The 19,184-nt window shown below is 53.3% G+C and overlaps 1 protein-coding gene across 3 annotated transcripts in view; it reads right to left on the reverse strand.

Annotated features, from left to right (window-relative positions):
* Positions 1–15,753, reverse strand: part of SLC39A11 (solute carrier family 39 member 11) — a 319,790-nt gene extending 304,037 nt beyond the window's left edge. For all 3 annotated transcript variants that reach the window (XM_090061273.1, XM_090061271.1, XM_090061272.1), the window contains exons 1-4: positions 15,703–15,753; positions 14,642–14,718; positions 13,636–13,769; positions 12,157–12,195 (exon numbers count right to left, since the gene is read on the reverse strand). In XM_090061273.1, coding sequence (XP_089917399.1) covers positions 12,157–12,195; positions 13,636–13,743 — 147 coding nt within the window. In that variant the 5' untranslated portion in view covers positions 13,744–13,769; positions 14,642–14,718; positions 15,703–15,753. The remainder of the gene's footprint in view (positions 1–12,156; positions 12,196–13,635; positions 13,770–14,641; positions 14,719–15,702) is intronic.
* Positions 15,754–19,184: the final 3,431 nt, after the last annotated feature.

Here is a 19,184-nt window from a genome sequence, read left to right on the forward strand (position 1 = left end):
TGACTCACACGCTTGGTGGGATCATCCTCCGGAGGCTTAATGCGCCCGTGATAATCCTTCCAAGGGGCAGCGAGGGGGAATTAGCCCCATCCTCATATCAGATCATTGTGGCGGCAGGACTGGGAATGCCAATTATGTGAGACCGAAGACCTTGCAAACCGGAGGAGCCCCTTGCTGATTTTTCCCCACAAAACAGATACGAGAAAGCTTCCGAAGGACCCCATTAGGCTGAAATCCTTGCTGTTAACACACTAGCTCGCTTGTTACCAGCAGCATCTAAGCTTATTAAAATGAGGAATGAAAGCAAAAAAAAAGAGAAAAGGTAGCTAGGGTCACTACCCCAGTAATGGAGATCAGTTCCTTTCTGCATCTCGCACCGAAAAGCCAGCCAAAGCCGATGACTGGGTTTCATCGCCTGCCCCCCACCCCCACCCGAGGTCTTGCTATAGCTCCTGCTACCAGACGAGCTAACACCGACATGATCTTATGCCGCAGGGTTCACACTGCGAATATTGCTAGGAAATGTCTGTGTCCCCCCGCTTTCGCTATTTTAATAATCCATGGCAATGTTTCCACTAGCGCCGAGATTTCGTAAAACCTTTGGCTTTATTTTAATTAAACATAAGCCAAGCTGATTCCAGCCCTGAAGATAATAAATCACGAAGGCTTTAAAAAAAAAAAAAAAAATTGCAAGGGAAGCCAGTTTCAATGTGTGATGAGCACAACGCAGCCCAAGAGGTTCGAGCGTACTCCACTTAAGCAAATGATGCTCTTCGATGGGTGTCTAAGTGCACAACACAAGGCTGGTCCCAACTTGCTGCCTGGTGCTTACATCATAAAAACACTTTATTATTTAGTCATACTGCACGCTTCCTTTCCCCCCTCCCCCGCCAAAAAATAGCAAGTGAAAACTGGAGGGTACGTCTTAAATGAGGCAGCAGATTCTCAACAGTTTGGTCAAAAAGAAAATTCTCCCTCTCCTCCCCTCCCTTTCCAAAACAGCGCGCAGTTTTGGGGGGGTTGGGGGGGGCAGTATGCACATAAATACGGTACAAAGCGCACCCATTGCTTCAGTGTGCAGCGTCATCCTGCCCCGCTGACGCCGCTGTCCTGCAGCACGCCACCTCCCGCTCATCTGCACGGGGAGGCAGCTGTCAAAGGGGTGCTGTTAAAAGGCTGAAAATGAAGGGAGCTCAGTTTAATTAGTTAAGTTTAATTAGCTAAGTTTCAGGGCTGCCGATGCTGGAAGCCGTGCTGGCGGAGCATGCAGCGCTGCAAATGCCGTGGTATTACCGGCCCTGATGCTGACCAGCTGCTATGATTTTCAAGGCCCCGAAACTATGAGAAGCACTAGCTGTCTTGGGGGCTGCCGCACGTTGCGTCTGAGGATGCTGCTTCTGCTGGGTCTGGATAAGTGCAAGGCTTTTTTTCAGTCTTGAGACCATGCACGTAATCCGCGGGCACCGACAGAAACAGGCACGCAGGGGACCCAGCTGTGGGCCAAGAGCTACTGCAAAGTCGGTCCTCAGTCTTCTCCTCCCCGCACAGCCCTGAACGAAGGCGCTGTATCACACCAAGCGTAGTACCCAGCAAAAAAGGACCCGGGGGCTGCCCTCACACACCCTTCATATGCTCCTTCCCCTTTCTAACCTCCTCCATGGCCCACATCCCTCCACCAACCTCCTGAACCACCAACGGGTGCTCACGACCCCCTGCCACATAGACCGGTTACACAACCAGCCACTGCCACGGGCAGCACAAGACTGCTAACTGTGCCGGCTGGAGGGCACGGAGGTTTTCAGTTGGTTTTGACCTTGCTGATTGTAGTCAGGCTGCAAGATGAGGTTTTCTCACCGTTATGGTAAAAACGTACCCATTTTACCTACGATTCCTTCCCTGACTGCTGCTTTCCTAGGGGCAAAATGGAGCCTAAAGCCAAGATTTGGCTTTAAAAAAAGACTTATCATCCCAGCAGAGCATTCTCCAAATTACAGTGAATCAGAAACAAAAAGAAAAAGAGAGAGAGAAACGCTAGATCCCACAGATACTCAGCCAATATGCGGCATTAATACATCCATATTGTACCAATTAATTGCCAATTTATTCATTGCCTCCACTCGCCTCCTCCCCAGTGTCCAATGTAGAAGCCTGGATTAATTCAAAATAATCAGCCCAATATAGTGCTTTCAGCAGATCTGGCCTCATTACATATCTATAAAATCTGCCTAGCTGCTTGCTTCTGGAGCTGCTCGGCTACGCAGAGAAGCTCATTTGTGCCCAACCCCCTCGGGATATATCCCACCCGGGATGAACCAGATGTAGCTCCTTCAGAAAAAAAAACACAACGTGGATATTAGTCCAAGGGAGCGGTTCTCAACCATTTCAGACTCGAGGCACCCCTTGATAGGCTCGATGCCCCTCAAAAAAATGCCCCCTCTTCGTTTTCGTTTGGTTTTTGACTACAGGAGAAAAGCAGAGCCATGTTTCTGTGGCAAACGACTCTGAAAGACCAAAACGGGACAGTTTTAAAGCGATGGGGGGCTTCTATGTGAAATCTCTGGGTTCCTCTTCTGAGTTATAGTAGCACAGCAGTGCTAGCATTGCGTGGCACCCTTAAAAGGATCTCTGGTTGGGCATTGCTGCCCTCAAGCAACTGGAGGAGACGAGGGACCAGAACCAGTCTCTCGTTGTGGGGTGGGTGCTCTCTCGCACAGAGGGGTTGTTCGGCGACCCTGGGATGACGCGTGCAAGCAACAGGAGGGTGGTCACGAATGACAAGCCCTTTAACAGCAAGATGGGAAGGGGCTTCCTAGGTCCTTCTGCACATGAGATAATGCTAGATGGAGCAGCAGGAAGGAGGAGGCAGCTAGTGGGGACCAGACACAGCCCCACGTCCCATTGCTCATACCAGGAGCAGCGGGCAATGAAGCAGTTGCACTCAAAGCCCCGTGAAACGGGCCTGCCGACAGAGCCACGAGCCGGCTGCAGCAAATCCTTCGCCTTCTCTTATTCTCCCAGCAAAAGCACGTGTCTGGAGAGGCACGGCACAGCCGGCTGCAATTACATTTAAAAAGCTCTCTTCTTTTGCAAGAAATGAGATGCCTATTGCCGGAGACACCGGTCCCCATGGGACCAGGTAAACCTGAGTGCGCCGGGCCTCAGAACCAAGCGAGCTGTCACGTTAGACTTACATGCAGCTGTCAAACTTTACCTTTCAAATGCCACCTCCTCAAAAAAAAAACAACCCAGCAACATGGAAACATGAGCAACAGGGGGAGAAAAAGCACTGTAGAAATAGGTCGGCTTGTAACGGTAAAGCATCACTTCCCCAAGGAAGATGGGGGCCACGGTTTGCTCATCCCCCAACTCCTGTTGCCCATAAAGTGCTCCCAACTTCAAAGCACCCAAAGGCCAGATGTACGGCAACAAGTTGAGTTCAATTAGCCCTTGTGCACCAACGTTGCAGGTCTCCAGTCATGCCAAGGGCAGTTTTGGTTTCGACACCCAGCTTGCAATCCTGTTACCCATGCTGCACGGACACGTAAGCAACCACAGGGCTACCACGCACGCTCAGCAAATACGGGCAGTTCACGGCTGTGTATGCACCTACCGGAGCATAAGTTTGGGGAAAACAGACGGAAAAAGCCTTCCTTGTTTTAGCCCCACTCCCAGAGTGGTTAGAGCATTGCCCGGGGAGCAGAAGACCCGGGTTTCAAGGCCTACCCTCCCCCCACAAGAAGTTTTGAACCTGCATCCAGTTTCTCCGCACAGCACTTGACCCATCATCCCACAAGCGAGACATTATGTCGGCCTTTCTCCAGCCCCTGCTGCGTCTCACAGCTGCCCACCAGAAATGTGCGACCCATACACACCCAGCATATGCACTTCTGTGGGCACACATCCGCCCAGCTCTTGTGCAGCCTGCTGAGCTGCGTGGATGCTCCTATATCCACAATGCACATGGAACAGCATCGCAACCACGTTAAGTGCCAAAAACACCATTTACGCAGCTGGAAAACAGCTACCTTGGCACATGAAGGGTACGAGAGCATGGGCCATAAGCCAACCCTGCATTGCTAAGTGAGGGGGGTGCAGCTGGATCTCCAACAACTGGCTTGGCTTGCTTTAAAAGACAAGGTACTTAACCCCCTAGGCCTCCTCTGTACACTCTCTGTGGGTGGGAGCCCAGCCGAAAGGCACCACCGCCCCTACCTTTCCTTACAGTGACAGGAAAGAAAGTCCCAGGACTCTTCTGCTCAAATACAGGGACCCTCCCTCCAGCTCAGCCAGTCCTTGCAAGCAGCTAGGAGGAAAAAACAACAGTCGTATCAGCTAAGTGCTGCAGTCTTTACTTGAGCAAAGAGTCCAGCGAGACTTCTGAGAAAAGGCAGATCCTCACCTTACTTATATTAGCATCTATCCAGCCAGTCAGTGCAGCCATGCTAGGATATCCAAAAGCAAAATCTGTTATCTCCCCACCCATCCTCCAGCCCCAAGGGCTGTGAATCACAGACGCTCAACTACAGAAAGCAGTGGGAAGGAAAGGAGTCTCGTGAGGTGGCTTGAGACCTGTCTTGTGCGTGCTGAAAAAGGTATGTCCAGCCTACAAACCTGATGAGAGGTCCTGCCAGGAAGCCGACAACACCAACCCCTGTCTGCCGGCCCCAGAACTCGCCCAACCGGGACCTGAACGTCGTTCGGAGACTCGAGTCAGTGCAGTTTCCACCTCGTTGCATGCTGCACGTAGGCGGCGTGTCTATTCGGCCCTCCCCCGAATACGATGCTAATCTGCTTTCCGCTGAAGTTCGTGCATTGACTGGGCTTCTCTGCCCTTCTGCTGGGAGGGATAACTTTGTTAGTCCCCCGCGCTGTCACGCAGTGTTTCTGTCACTCTGTGATGGATGGATCCGGACTTGCGGCGATTGCCGAGGAACAAAAGGCCAGAGGAGGAGGCGTTCTGCCAGCCAGGCTCCCTCCACGTGGCAAGTCGGGGAAGGAAGGCGGCTTCCTAATGCATCCAGCCATAGCCCCCCAACCTCGGCCGGTGGTCACAGCGCAAGCAAAGACACCAACAAGCCTTGGATGTATACACCAACATCCTATTAACAGCTACCTGCGTGAGCTCAATTAATAATTGCTCTGGTATAGGTATGCCTACCTGCATTACACCCATATCCTGAGGTCACCCCTGCCACTGGCACCAGCTGCAGCTCAGAGTCCTGCTCCTCCATGCCTGGTGCGGCCTTGATGGAGGTCGTGTCCAGCGCAGCCTCGCAGTAAAGGCACCAAATCCTCCTCCCCACCCACAATCAGCATCTACCCATGCTACGACACAGTCTCTACTGGGAGACCCCAAATCTCAACCAACCCCGCAGGGAAGAAAACCTGGAGGGAAGTGACTTGTACCAGGTCACGGAGCAAGTTAAAAACCATGCACCTGACTTACATCGCTGTTTCGTGCTTTCCCCACGGCCTGGAGCGTCACCTGCCAATACCCGGCCTCACATATCCCAACCGTGGATCAATGCAGAAGATCCCCACGTTGCTGCGTCTCACTGAAAACTCCCGTCCATGCGCTGTTTGGCCGACACAGAGCAACAAGACAGGGAAACCCAGGACGGTGACCTGCTGCCAGTCCAGAACCAAGCAAAGCCTTGCTAAGCAGCAAGCATGCGGCATCTTGAGAGCCAGCCTGCATGTGGGACGGCAGCCCAGTGATTTCTGCCAGCCCAAAAAAGAAAAGGACCCTGGCAAGGATGACTGAGCAACAGGAGACAAGCTTGCAACCAAAAGCAGAGGCTGGCTGGGCCTACGGGGCATGCTCCAGAAGGCACTGGGAATTAAATGAATTCAGAGATTTCAGTTTGGAGAGCCTTACCCACCCGGACCCTTTCGGCAGAGCAGGCACGGTCTCTGCTCCCCGCCAGCAAGCTGACACGAGACCGGAGCACGGGCTTTGAAGATGATGACTCTTCCTACGCTGTAGCAGATGAAAAATCACGAACCGAGACAGAGACAGCAGAAGGAGAGCCCCACCAGCTTGAGGGACCCATCGATGTCTGTCTGGTCCTCCATTTCATTTCCTCAGCCAGACTCTTAGCAGGGAGGACTCCGACTTCAGCAGTACACCAGTGCCAAGGATCGGTCTCAGAAGTAGCTTCTGCTTTGCAAGTCACCGCTGCAGCCATATCCAGCCTGCATGGGACTGGCCAAGTTTCCTGCTGTTTAAAGTCACCCCTTTTGGTTTCCTACTTTGCCAAGGAGCTCAACCCCAGCCCGGACAGGGCAGACGGGAAGGTGGAGACACTTCAGAGAGGCTACAACGCATCACAGCGTCAGGCCCCGGGAGCTGAGCCGCTGCAGAAGGGTTTGATCAAAACCTGTCTAGTCTTATTTAAGCAAAATCCCACATCAAGGACCTATACCTCCCCCTCAGTAAGACCCAGTACCAAGGTGAAGAAGATCTCATGTGCAGCCCTCCGCAAGATAGCAAGCTTCCTTCTGTACAATTTGCAGGTAGGGACCCGAGGTGCAGAGAGCCCACGGAGACGCGCCCTGGGGTGGGGGTCTCCTCTGCTAAGAGAGCGGACGTGACAGTAGCGTGCAGCCCACGCTTTCCCTAGACGCCCGGCCACGCGTGGCACCAAACTCGTGCTTCCCAGACACCAGGCTAGCACCCATACCCCAGCCCATCCTTTTAATCTAGGCCCTGCGATGGTCCTTTCAACAAGGTGGTGATAAGGGGCTGCAGAAATACCAAGACCTCAGCCCTCTGAATATCAACCCTCTTTTAAAGTCTCAACCCAAGAGCACAACAATGGAGACATCCAAAATCACTAGCAATGTCTGAGAGCCTAAGCACCATGGCTTTGCACCCTTTGGAAAGGGGTTCAGGCCACGCCAACGTGGGGTCTGCAACTCTTGTGAACAACTGCCATGTACAGTGCCTGAAATAGCTCCTTTGAACCCAAAGACCAGGAACATGAGCCAAGAGGACCCAAAACTATTCTACCAGTGCAAAGCTGGCATGGCAAGGGCTGAAGAGAGAAGGCGGAGAGGAGCATGGGTCAATAGGGATCCTATGCTCCTAAGCTCCACTTCAGACGCTCTGAATCTCTGGGTTTTCAAGGCAAAAAGGAAGCCCCCCCATCCCCATTATTATTATTATTTTTCTTTTTAAGGCCTCTCTTTTCTCCCTCCCCTGAAAAGACGCGGTGAAAGCCAATCAGCAGGCTCCAAAATTCAAAGTAATTTGCAACACGCTGCAGGCTCCTCCAAAACCCCTCGAAACCCCCATCGGGAAGCCAAGCCAGCATCTCACCTGCCCCGAGGTCTACCCTGCGACCATCGGGGCACGTGTCCACAGGGGAGATCTGTACGCAGGCACTGGCTGGCTGGCACAGAGCGGCTGCCCTTTCATATGCTCCACGGCACTACCCCCAGCAATAAAAACCTCTCAGGCAAGGAAGCTTTGGCAGACCCTAGAGACCAGCCGAGAGCAGAGATGTTGGCAAACCTTGCCCGCCAAGTGATGGGCAGGGGCAGGGCAGCACAGAGCTGCCTAATGAACAGCCACCAGCTCAGTGCTTCAGCAGCGCCAAAAGAATTTGCTGCAGAAAAGGGGCTTTTTGTTATTTTTCACAATCGAAACCAGACTTTGTAAGAAGGCTATCGGAGATGGAGAGCAAAGGAGATCAAGTCCCAGGCCTCCCAGCCTCAACAGAGAGAGGGACAGCGTGAAGCTCTCCGCATACAAGCGCTGCTTCAAAAGAAGAGACAGCAGTTTAAACGGGAACAACAACGTACAGCAACGCAAATAACCCGAGACCGTGTCGCATAGACACATCTTTTCAGGGAGGAAGAGAAAGTACAAACAGCCCGACACTCGCCCGAGGCCGCGAAAAACAGTCTGGGAAAATAACCTATAGAAGGGACACCACTTTGGAGAGCTTGCTAGGGGGAAAAAAAATCATTTTCTGCACTGCTCCTCTGGTCGCTCACCTGACAGTCGCTCAGCAGAGCAGGGCTAGGCTGGGCCGCAGAGCTAAATAGACTTTTTTCTTCCAGCTAATCAGGGCGCCGCGACCCACAGCAAAGGTCTCGGGGCAGGCTCGCTGAAGCAAGCAGCACCGGCAGGGCTCCCGGGTCCATGGGAGAGATGCCTCAGTGTGTGGACACAGCTCGTTTCACAGTGCTTCGTGACTTTGCAAAGGCCAGAGAAGGGAGGCAGATGCTTCACTCCCGAGCTGGAGGTCGGCTCGAAGACACATGGCTCCGGTGGCATTTCCCAGATCCTTGAAGCGTCTTCAGAGATGCGGCGAGAAGCCCTAGAGACGCTGGCTTCACACCCGCAAGACCCTTCACCCCATTTTGTTCTTTGCGTATTCCAGGAAGCTGCATCGATCGCCCCAGAGCCCCTGTCTTCTTCCAGACGGGCTGTCCTTTCATGACGGGACGTGCCCAGCTCTGCCACAGACTCCTTGTGTGCCCAGACAGGCCTCACGTCCCTGCCTCGGTTTCTCAACGGGAGGAGTGATGCTCAGCCCCTACAGAGCAGACCCCAGTAGTCACGGAGAAGGTGCCACGCAAGGCAGAGCCTTACTTGGTGCTGCCGTGAGATGGCAGGGGTCTCCTCTGCACTTCGCAAGGACAAACGCGCCCAGCTCTCTGGACCCTGCTGCTCCCCCACCCTGCCCTGGCATCTCCCTGCGAGGATGTGCCCAGAACAGTGCCCGGCCCCGAAAGCAAGGCACCCAAAAGGCAGAAGCTCCAAAATGCCCCACCATCTCTCCGGAGCTCCTCTGACCCCACACCTGCCTCCTGCCATCCGAGAGCCAGGGGAGCACCAACACACCCACCGGAAAACAAAGACAGGAGAGGATCCATTTACCCCGAGGCATCAATCAACAACGCCGTCTCCAGCAGACAGACAGCTGTGCAACAGAAAAGAAGTTTTGAAGGACCTGGGCCAAAATGAGCCTTCAAAAGGGAAATAGTTTGCAAGCAAAAACCCAGTCTCTCTCTATAACACACACACACATCTGGAGCAGCTTTTGCAGAGAGGGGCCAGGATGAATGTTTGGCTTCACCCCAAGACTGTATCCAAAGACTTAAGTTGTGCATGGTTCTGGTCCTGACATCCAGGCTTTAATCAGAAGCAGATTATTCCATCATTGCACCATCCATCCCTCTTGCACCTCCTACCAAAGAAACTGGCCAGTGCCTTTATAAAGTGCAGAGACCCCCCCAGAGACACAATTAGCTCCACGCTCAGAAACCCCGGCACAACCTGGAGGTTTCCTGCACAGACAGGACACAGCCGAACCTCAGAGCATCTGGAGGAGGCTGCTGGCACATCTGTGCACAAGACCGCAGGCCCCAGAGCACCGTAAATCAAAACTTTCCACTGCAAGCCAGGGAGGTCACCCGCCTTTGGTCACCCGCCAGCCCTCTGCCACAGAGAGAAGATCCTGCTGTGGAGAGGAAGAGTGCGGCCGCTCACAAAAACCAAGGCGGCACGTGCCTCGAGCATTTCATCCCATCAAACACAAGAAAGAGCCACCTCCTAAAATCAGCATCACCTGCCAGGCCCTCCCCCCCAGCCTTTCTTCATGCATCACTGCCAGAGCACCAGCTCCCAAAACCATCGTGCTCCAGAGCAGCCATCATCCAAACAGTCCATCACAGCCGGTTTCATTTGACTTCCAAACAGCTCTATCCCTGCAGGTCTCATTCAGCTCAATGGTAAAGTCAGGACGCTGTGCCCCCAGCTAGTAGCCAGGCTGGCACCGCGCATCCCAGCTGCACAGGCTCAACAGCAGCTGCTTTTGCTTTTAGGCACTGCATTTTATGCACTGCATTAGCAATGCAAATAAACCACCTCTGTCCACAGCTGAAAAAGGACCTCTGTAATCATCTACCCTGACCTCCTAGAAAAACGCAAGCCCTAGGGCTCTTTTGCCTGAAAGCAGATCTTTTGGGGAAAAACAATGTCATTTGAAAGTGGGCAAAGGTGGCTGCTCAGAGGCTGCCCAGCCCTTGTCAGGCTATTCCAATGATTAAGCAGCCTCCCTGTTACTAATATGCAGCTTGTTTCTAGCCCTGCTTCATGGAAACAGTCCAGCATCCTTTGAAGATGACCTCAAGATTAAGGTGGTCCTAGGGGACCCATGCTTGATGCTGTGCTCTCTGCTGGGCACATGAGTTTGATAAGCAAGGAAAAAACTGGATGTCACAGCTGCTTTTCAGCCCTAATAAAACAGGATCCCAGTTCCTATCACAGCACAACAGCTGTGTGCTGGGGTCTGGCCCTGAGCACCCCCAGACTCTCGAGCCTGGCTGGAAGTGGGTCTGCTCCTTCACACCCCAATCAAAGAGGGAACAGGGAAGCGGTGGCAGGGAGATGGACTTAAATGAGTCACTGCCTACTTTATTTACCAAGGTGGAGCATTGCTGTAGCTGCGATGGTGCAGGAAATGTATGAGGCAAAGGTTTCATCCCTCTTAACGGACTAACTGTATAGTTAAGAAAACTTTGGGCTCTTCCTCAATTTACCAGCCGAGATAGTTACTTAAATTCTTTGCACGTCCCGTGAGGCAGCAAGCCCTCAACGTCCAGGGACACGACAGCCTGGTTTTCCTTAGACCCCTGGCTTGCGCCCACATGTGCAGAACAAGGAATTCGACTCCCCGCACCACTTCAGCTGCTGGCAACCGTATCGAGTGCTGCAGGAGGAGGAGAGAAGCCAGGGCTGCCTTGCTGCTAGCTGAACAGGCTTCTGGCTCCTCTCGAGCACAGATGGGCGTCTTCCGCATGCCAGGTGCTGGTTACTCAACCCGGATACCAAGTCAAACAGGATCTGGGTGTTTTGCAAGTCCTTTAAACCACAGTCCATCCCAGGCACCTGGCCACACCTACTAGAAACACGTGGGATGACCAGGAGCCTTGCAACTGAAACTAAAACTGCAGGCCTCTGTGCCCTCGTTCTGTTACATGCTCTGACACAGACTCCCCCATCTCGAGAAAGCACCGAACAACGCTGGGCTGGCCTGAGAAAGTGCACAGAAGTAATTCTTTGCCTGCAACGCAGCATCTCCACACCACTGCCCATCCTTAAATATTTCCATTAATGATTAATATAATACTAAAAGGCATGTAAACATAAAAGTACACTTCTTGAAAAAAAGTGGAGTTTTGTTTTTATCATGGTGGGACCAAGGTTTTTTGACAAAATGGTTGGTGAAACGTAAGGTGCAAAAGTTTGAGAACCGCTGATCTAAATCACCTGGCTGCACAGCAGTCAGGACTCATGATAGAGGTGATACCTTTTATTAGACCAACTAGATTTTTGCAAAAAACGATTATAGCTGGTTTAATAAAAGATATCAACTCTACCGTGAGTCCCGATTGCTTTTGGCACTTGACCAATATGGCTACAACCTGGATACCTGGCTGCACAGCTGTGCTCCAGAGCAAGTGGGAAACAGTGCAGAAACTTCCCCTAACCACCAAGTGCCAGGGAACGTCCTACCCTGCCTGTCCTGCAGCTCTCACGCATCCAGGCTCCTGAAAGGACAAGTGGGACCTTGACGACAAGGTTTCAAGGATCTACAGATCCCCAGGGGCTTTTCCTAGCCAGCCCTGATGCAATTAGAGCCAGAATCTGCAGCCCTCCATTGCAACACTTGAACCACCACTTCCCCTGCAGGAACACGCTCGGCCTCACACAAACACCAGGTCTGCACAGTCCTGCGGATCGAGGCCTCACTCCTGCCGACAGGAATAACTGCACATGCCCAAACTCAGTAGGATGTTCAGAGGTGGTGGTGCAGGCTCAAGTCCTTGCACCTTCTCGGCATAAAAAATGCTGAAAGGGACGTGACACACAAATCCAAAGGGGGATTCAAACTCAAGGGCCAAACCTGCTGCAGGTGGGAAAATGCAGCTTGCTACCAAGCTGGCACACCCGTGATCCCCAGCTTTCCCCCCAGAGGCACCAATACATGACAGGGCTCGAATAACTTGCCACTGCTTTGCGCCACTATAATGAGATCCTGGGCATGCATGCAAGCTTCACCAACACAATGAGACTTGGGGTGGACTGGGTAGAGATGCCAGTAGCAGTTGATTAGCAGAACAAGGATGTCCTGTACTCACCCCTGCTGCAAAGCCCAGGCTTCCATCTAGGATCCGCCTCTGAAAAGTAAAACAAAGCCCTTCATTTACCGACTGCAAATGGAACAAGGGGCCAACAGTTCTGGCAGGGGAACAGCTTTCCGGGGGTTAAGTTTCAAGATGCTCCTATGCCTCCCTATATCGGGGCAGCTGGGCACAGCTCTCTTCCAAGGCCAAGCATCCCATGTTTAGTGAGCGCCACAGAGTGAATAAGTGAATTCCCAGCGTCACACAGGATGTCTGTGGACACTGCACTGGGTCTGCAGCATCTCAGCCCAGCTTCCTAAGGCTGGTCACCAGCCCGAGCCAAGGCTGCGCTTCAAGCATGCGCTTAAGTCCCAGTCTGCCTTCAGCAACTCTCAAGCTCGTGCTTTGCCACGCTGCTCTGCAGAGGGTGGATTTAAGCAGGTCTTCTGGCAACGTTATTCATGACTTCTGGGTTACACATAAAAGCAGGAGCCCCCTGATTTGGCAGCTTGGTGATGACTCAGGGCTCAGTCCTGCTTGGTTCAATCACACAGCGACCCGTCTACCCGAGCCCCAAGGGGAAGAACATTAGCACTGGAGAGCTCCCTGGAGAACAAACTCCTGGAGAAGCCATCCAAAAAAAAAAAGGCAGTAAGAAGCAACCAGGTGGGGAAGGAAAAATAGGCCAGCTCTTAAAAGCAACACCAGCACCAGCCTGTGGACTGGAAGGCAGCTTTGAGCTCTGACAGGCTTGAGCACAGGTTCAGCTGCTTCCACCCCAAAAAACTAACTGAAGTTCATAACAAAAGACATCAAAAGACACTGGAGCGAAGGCAGCAGCAAAGATCAAGGATCCCAGCTTCCAGCCTGCCCCTCCCCCGCTACACGCCTGGGACTAAATCGTGCCTTTGTAGCTTTGTCTGAAGCAAAGGAGATGGGGGCTATTTTAGACCAAAAGAAGATGGTGAATGCTGGACAGCACCTCAGACCCGAAAGTCAAGCTGGCTTCTTTCTTTCTCAGGCTGTTGGCACCAGCTAGTCCAACCCAGCTCAGAGCCGGTGCCCGAATCAGAGCTGCACCGGTCCTGCTGGGCCAGCAGGAAGAAAGAGCCAACCTGCTGTCACTACGTGCAGCAGACACAGCTGCAGCTATGCCAGGATAAAGAGCAGCTGAGGAAGGGCCTGTCATTCTGGCATTCCCTTTTCCTGAGAAGGGAAACTCGCTGCAAACCGGCTCATTGTAATCAAATATTCCTTCCCCTCGCCTGCACTTTGTGCCACAACGTCGATGCAAATGGGATTTGCAAGCACTAAATAAATGCTTGCTCCAGTCACAGCAGGGAGGGTGCAGGCGGCTGAAAAGTCCACGCAGGGCGAGTTTGCCCAGCCTGGCGTCGGGGCCAGGGCAGCTAGATCCCCCTCCCCTGCAAGCCCGGGTCCTCAGATCTTTGTCTGGAGGGAGGGAGAAGCTTCCACCTGACTCTCCACACCCACCTGGCCGCTGGAAAACACGAAGACGAGTGCTGAACCCGCCGCCGTCAGCCCCCAGGTCAAGAAGGTTCCTAGCAGCGCCTGGACCACCGGAGTGAGGCCTGGGATCATCCTGAACTTGCCCAGAGTTCACCAGCCTGGAAGAGACACAGGGTATCAGGAGAGAAGGCATCAAACACGACGTGGGCTTTAAACCAAGAACACGACCCCTACCCCTTACTAACAGGAGGAGCTTTGGGCCTGGCTTTCATAGGTGCTGGGCACCTAATGTTCCCTTCAGAGCCCCGGGCACTCGGCATGAGGCCGGTCAACTGCAAATCCCATGCAAGACCACTGGCAGTGCGGCTCGTCTGAGCCGTTCCCACCTCAGGCAGCCTGGGCCCCGCTGGAGTTTGTGACGTTTAAATCCGAGAGTCGTTCCCTGCTCCCTTGTGTCAATGAACCTTTCCATAGAGTCCCCCCGGCTTCAGTGGGGGTCTACCCTGCGAGGACCCCGTTTCAGGGTGGGAGCCCAAGAACATCCAACCTGGCAGAACACGTTTCCTTTCTGGGATGCGGGGGCAGGGACACAAAGACACTCTCTACCACCTCGAGCAAGAACCTACGAGTCCAGCCTCCGGGGAAACTACACGGGCTGGCACATCCTCACATTCCCCAGTAGCTCCCCTTGAAGCCCTCAGTTCTCCCAACTAAACAACTAGGAAAAGGGAGAAGATGAGATATACAATTACTTCACACAGTTCCTCACTCCGAGCAGAAATCCCACGCCCACATGCGCTACACTTCCGGGGTGCAGCGGATGCAGGTGTGCCTGCACCTGTGAAAACCGCACAGCAGTCCGTGCGGAGCACCAGCTATATTCATTACACTGTTCGCAGACACTTGTGTCACACTGGACAAAGAACCAAAGCAGCAATATTAGGACTACACGACTACTTCTGAACTGCTAAAACTTCCAATAACCTAAGAAAAGGAGCCTTGATGTTTCCCCCTGGCATCTGAGGAATACCTCGTTAACTTGCCGTCATGCTCACAGCACACTAAGGATTCAGCGAGGGAGATGTTGCTGTCTGTCAATCAAGACATCTAAAAAAAAAAAAAAGCTGCTACGCATCTTCAGGCAGAAGCATGCAATATCTTTAAAGCTCTGTGCAAAACCCTCCTGCCTTCTGGATTTCAACACCGAGTAGCACACTAGCTGAAACGCTGCCTTTTTCTCTGCCCTACACCCACCCTAGTCCCCTTCCTTGCTGCAAAGGCTGGAATCCAAAGACTGATTTTAAGGACTCAGATCTCTGTCAAACTGGTGCACGAAATACAGGCCTGAGGTCCCCTTGTTGAAAGCCCGGCTGCCCAACCAGGGCAGAGCAGGGATCGAGCTCTCCTAGTCGCCCACCCAACACACGGGACACCCGGACTGAGGAATAATCTCCCTCCAGCGGTGCTGCAATCGCCTACCCTGGAAATCTTCCAGAGGAGACTGGACAGTCACCTCGCTGGGCTCGCCGGACCCCACTTATCGTTCCTGCCCAGCGCAGGGGACTGGACCCGACGATCTCCCACGGTCCCTTCGAGGAGTAACCCTCGAGGACACAGATCCTCCCGCTCCCTTGGGTCCCGGGCTGCCTTCTTAAGCCGCGTGGCTTCCCCGAGGATCCCCCAAAGCACCACCCCTGGGGATGCAACCTGCCCCACAGTCTCCCGCCCATCCTTTCCCCCCATTCCTCCGCGCCAGGGAGGAGGGTTATCAGTGGCTTCGAAGGCGGCCGCGGAGTCCCATCCCTCTCTGCACGGTCTCCCGGGGGGCCGGGACGCTGCGCGCTTCCCTTCCTCCCCTGCCGCTTCGCAGCTCCATGCCCGCGACCCCCACCCCAGCCTGTCCCAGCTGGATGCCCCCCAGGCCCCGCTCCTCTGCACCCCTGCCACTTGCTTGCTGCCTGCTGGATACACCCCCTGGCCCCGTCCTGCCACCTGCCCACAGCCAGGGCGCGACGGGGGGAGCCTCCTACAGCCCCCAGGCAGGAGGGCCCTGCCCCGGTGCCCGGGCCCCGCCCGGAGCCCCCCACTCACTGCTGCAGCCGCAGCCCCGCCCTGCCCGCGCCAGGGGCTCCCGCCACTTCCGGGTTCTGCTGACACGTGGCGCCCCGCCCCGCCCCTTCCCCGCCGGCAGCCAATCGGAGAGCGGGAACCGGTGGGTCTCTATGTTTCGCGTTGCAGCGCGCTGGGAAAAGCAAGGAGCGGGCGGGCGCTGCTGGGCGCTCCCCCCTCCCAGCGCCGGATTGGGGCTGAACCTGTACTTCGGGGCCTCTGGAGAAGAGCGGTAAAACCTGGAGATCTGCACTGTAACATGACAAAACCAGACATGTCTATATGCCAAAATAGCAAGCATATGACAAAAACAGACATATATATATATTTTATAATATATTTTAATTTTATAATATATATAATTTTATAATATCTGTACGTCTGATTTTGTCATATTACAATGCAAATGTCCATTTTGTCTCTCTTATATAGCTATCTAGATATCTTCATCGATATAGCTATCTAGTGGGTCGAATAACAGAGATCACCTCTACCGCGAGCCCCGATCGCTATTTCTGCCCAAATTGATGAACTCAGTATGAATAATAACTGTGAAGCCATAGATATCTAGTATATGCAGCTATGTAGATATTTGGGTATCTATGGCTTCACAGTTATTATTCATTATTGAGTTCATCAATGTGGGCAGACATAGCGATCGGGGCTCGCGGTAGAGGTGATCTCTTTTATTCGACCCACTAGATGTTTGCAAAAAAAATTCTTATTGGCAAAAATTTAGTTGGTCAAATGAAAGAGGTCGCCTCTACTATGAGCCCCGATCGCTTTTTCCTCGAGACCAATGCAGCTCCAACCTGGAGACCGGCAGAAATAACAATCATGCATCTTAAAATTTCATGAAAATCCATTTTTGTGGACTATTTTTAATCGAAGCGGACTCTTAAATCAGACATATTTTAGGGCCTCCACATGTCCTAATCCAGCACTGGGCTCTTCAGTGGGGGCATTGCCCCTCTGCACCCTGCAATGCTGATGGATAAGGGGATTTTCTTCCATCTAGTTTTTTCCCCCCCAGCTGCAAAAAAACTGCCCCTTCCGGTCCTTTTGCATGGGTTGCATTGAGCACCCACTGGTGCTTGGCGCCGCACAAAGCCAGCAGGCCTGGGCCCTGCTCCAAGGGGCCAAGGGCAGTAAGGGGGAGCAGGTGCAAAAGGCACCCTTTGCATCTTCCCAGGAGATGGTGCTGGGCCATTCTGCAGCTGTGTTGCAGCACGGCAGGACAAGGGCTAAAGTCCAGCCTGGGTTTGGCGGGATGCAGGAAGGAGGCTGCCAAACAGGAGGGGGAAAGCAATCAGGACTCGCAGTAGAGGTGATATTTTTTATTAAACCAACTAGATTTTTGCCCCCAAAAAAATTATTTAATATTCAGGCATTCAAACAAGGGGGGTGCATTCGAACAGGGGGCAGGTCTGGTTTTACTGCTCTGGATCCAAACAGGCCCGTGGGCAACTGAACAGTTTTGCTCAAATCCCAACCTTTTGCTCACGGGGAATATCCTCTGGGCCAGGCAGGGGCAAGGGAAGGTGAACAGGGGATGAAGAGGAGGAATCACAGACAACGAGGGCTGGAAGGGGCCTCAGGAAGTCCCATCTAGTCCAACCCCCTGCTCCAAGCCCCAACTACATCATCCCAGGCACGGCTTTGTCAAGCTGGGTCTTAAACACCCCCAAGGATGGAAATTGCACCACCTCTCTGGGTAACCCATTCCAGTGCTTCACCACCCTCCTCGTGAGAAGTTTTTCCTAATATCCAACCTCAACGTCCCTTGCTGCAGCTTGAGCCCGTTGCTCCTTGTCCTGTCGTCTGCCCCCACTGAGAGCAGCCCAGCTCCTTCCTCTTTGCAGCCCCCGGCAGGGAGGTGACGGCTGCTATTCAGTCCTCCTCGGTCTTCTCTTCTGCAGACTCAATCACCCCCGTTCCCTCAGCCATTCCTCACCAGTCCTGTCCCCCAGATCCTCCAACTATTTTCCTTGCCCTCCGCTGGACTCTCTCCACTGTGTCCACATCCCTTCTGCAGTGGGGGCCCACAGCTGGACACAGGACTCCAGATGTGGAGGAGGGGGCTGGGATCTCCAGGTGCCAGACTTCCCGGACCCAGGAGGACCTCGCACCCAGGGTCAGGGCGGTGGAGAAATTCCTCTTCTCTGCCTGGGGATTTGTAGCACATGTACAAGCAGAGCGCTGTTGCATAAGGATATTTTTTCCGTATAGTTTTCTCCCTCAGCGACAAGCAAACTGCTTCCAAGGATGCTGCCCCTTCTAGTCCTTCTGCGCGACCGCGGCCCCCCTCTGTGGTAACAGCATCTTCTGTATTAGTTTAGTTCCCTCCATGTGCTCGGCCCTGGGGCAAAGACAGCAGGCTCCAAAGAGCCGACTCGGACTATTTACACTGAAGCCCTCTGCCCGGGTGCAGCGAGTTATCATCAGAGCTGCTAAAACCCATATTTCTAGGGCTCCACTCGTGGCCCGGGTTCCTGAGCGCTCAGCACGCGCCGCTCAGTCCAGGTTTCCCGAGATCTCAGCACCCAGCAGCCTGGTTGTGCTCGGAGCGGGTCTCTAAGTTTTGGCCCGGTGATCTCTCCCTACGCAAGCCCCATGGAGGGTTTGCACGAGGCTGCCCCCAGCTCTGAAGCACGGCCTGTTTGTTTGCAAAGAGCCCACACCTGGATGGAGCGGAGGGAGGGAGAAATCCTTCTGGGCGCGCCACGATGCCTGGGGGGCAGAGGAGTTTTGCTGCTGTGACCGCAGCTGGATGAGCCCCCAGACCTGGGAAAGAAAACACAAGAAGCAGAAGCGACTGGCTTTGGCAAGGCATGGCCAGGGACTGATTTCAATGCCTCCTTTCTCCTTCCAGCTCTCCCCGTCCTGCCATCCTTCCTTGTGGCTCTTCCCCTTCCTTTCATTTGAGGCATCCTCCTCTTTCATTGCCTGGGGCTTTACCTCCGTACCCAAAAGCACACACAGAGCCCAGCCTGGCAGCTTCTGCCCCACCACCCCCGCCGACTCCCACACGGCGAAGGAGTCAGAGCCATGGTTTTATGCGGCCAGGATGTTGGCATCCACAGTATTGCCAACTGGCACGATTTTTGGCATGGTTCTTAAAGTCTAAAACTCAGCTCTTTCTTTTATATATGTACGTGTGTATATATATACGTATGTGTGTGTCTGTCAAAAATTTAGCTTTTTCTTTTATATATATATACATACACACACATACACACACACATATATACATACACACGCACACACACTTTATATATATATATATATATATAAAGAGCTATGTTTTTCACATTCCCCAAGCGTCAACTTTAAGAACAACGCCAAAAATCGTGAGAGCTGGCAATACTGCATCTGCTCCGGGTTCCTGCCCGCCTGCGAAACCACAAGCAGTTTGCAAAGGGCCAAGTCTTTCCCCAAATGCCTCATCCAGTCTCCCATCAACA

This window comes from Crocodylus siamensis, chromosome 8 (assembly GCF_052110815.1).
Source record: "Crocodylus siamensis isolate JL-2025a chromosome 8, ASM5211081v1, whole genome shotgun sequence".
NCBI classification, from domain to species: domain Eukaryota; kingdom Metazoa; phylum Chordata; order Crocodylia; family Crocodylidae; genus Crocodylus; species Crocodylus siamensis.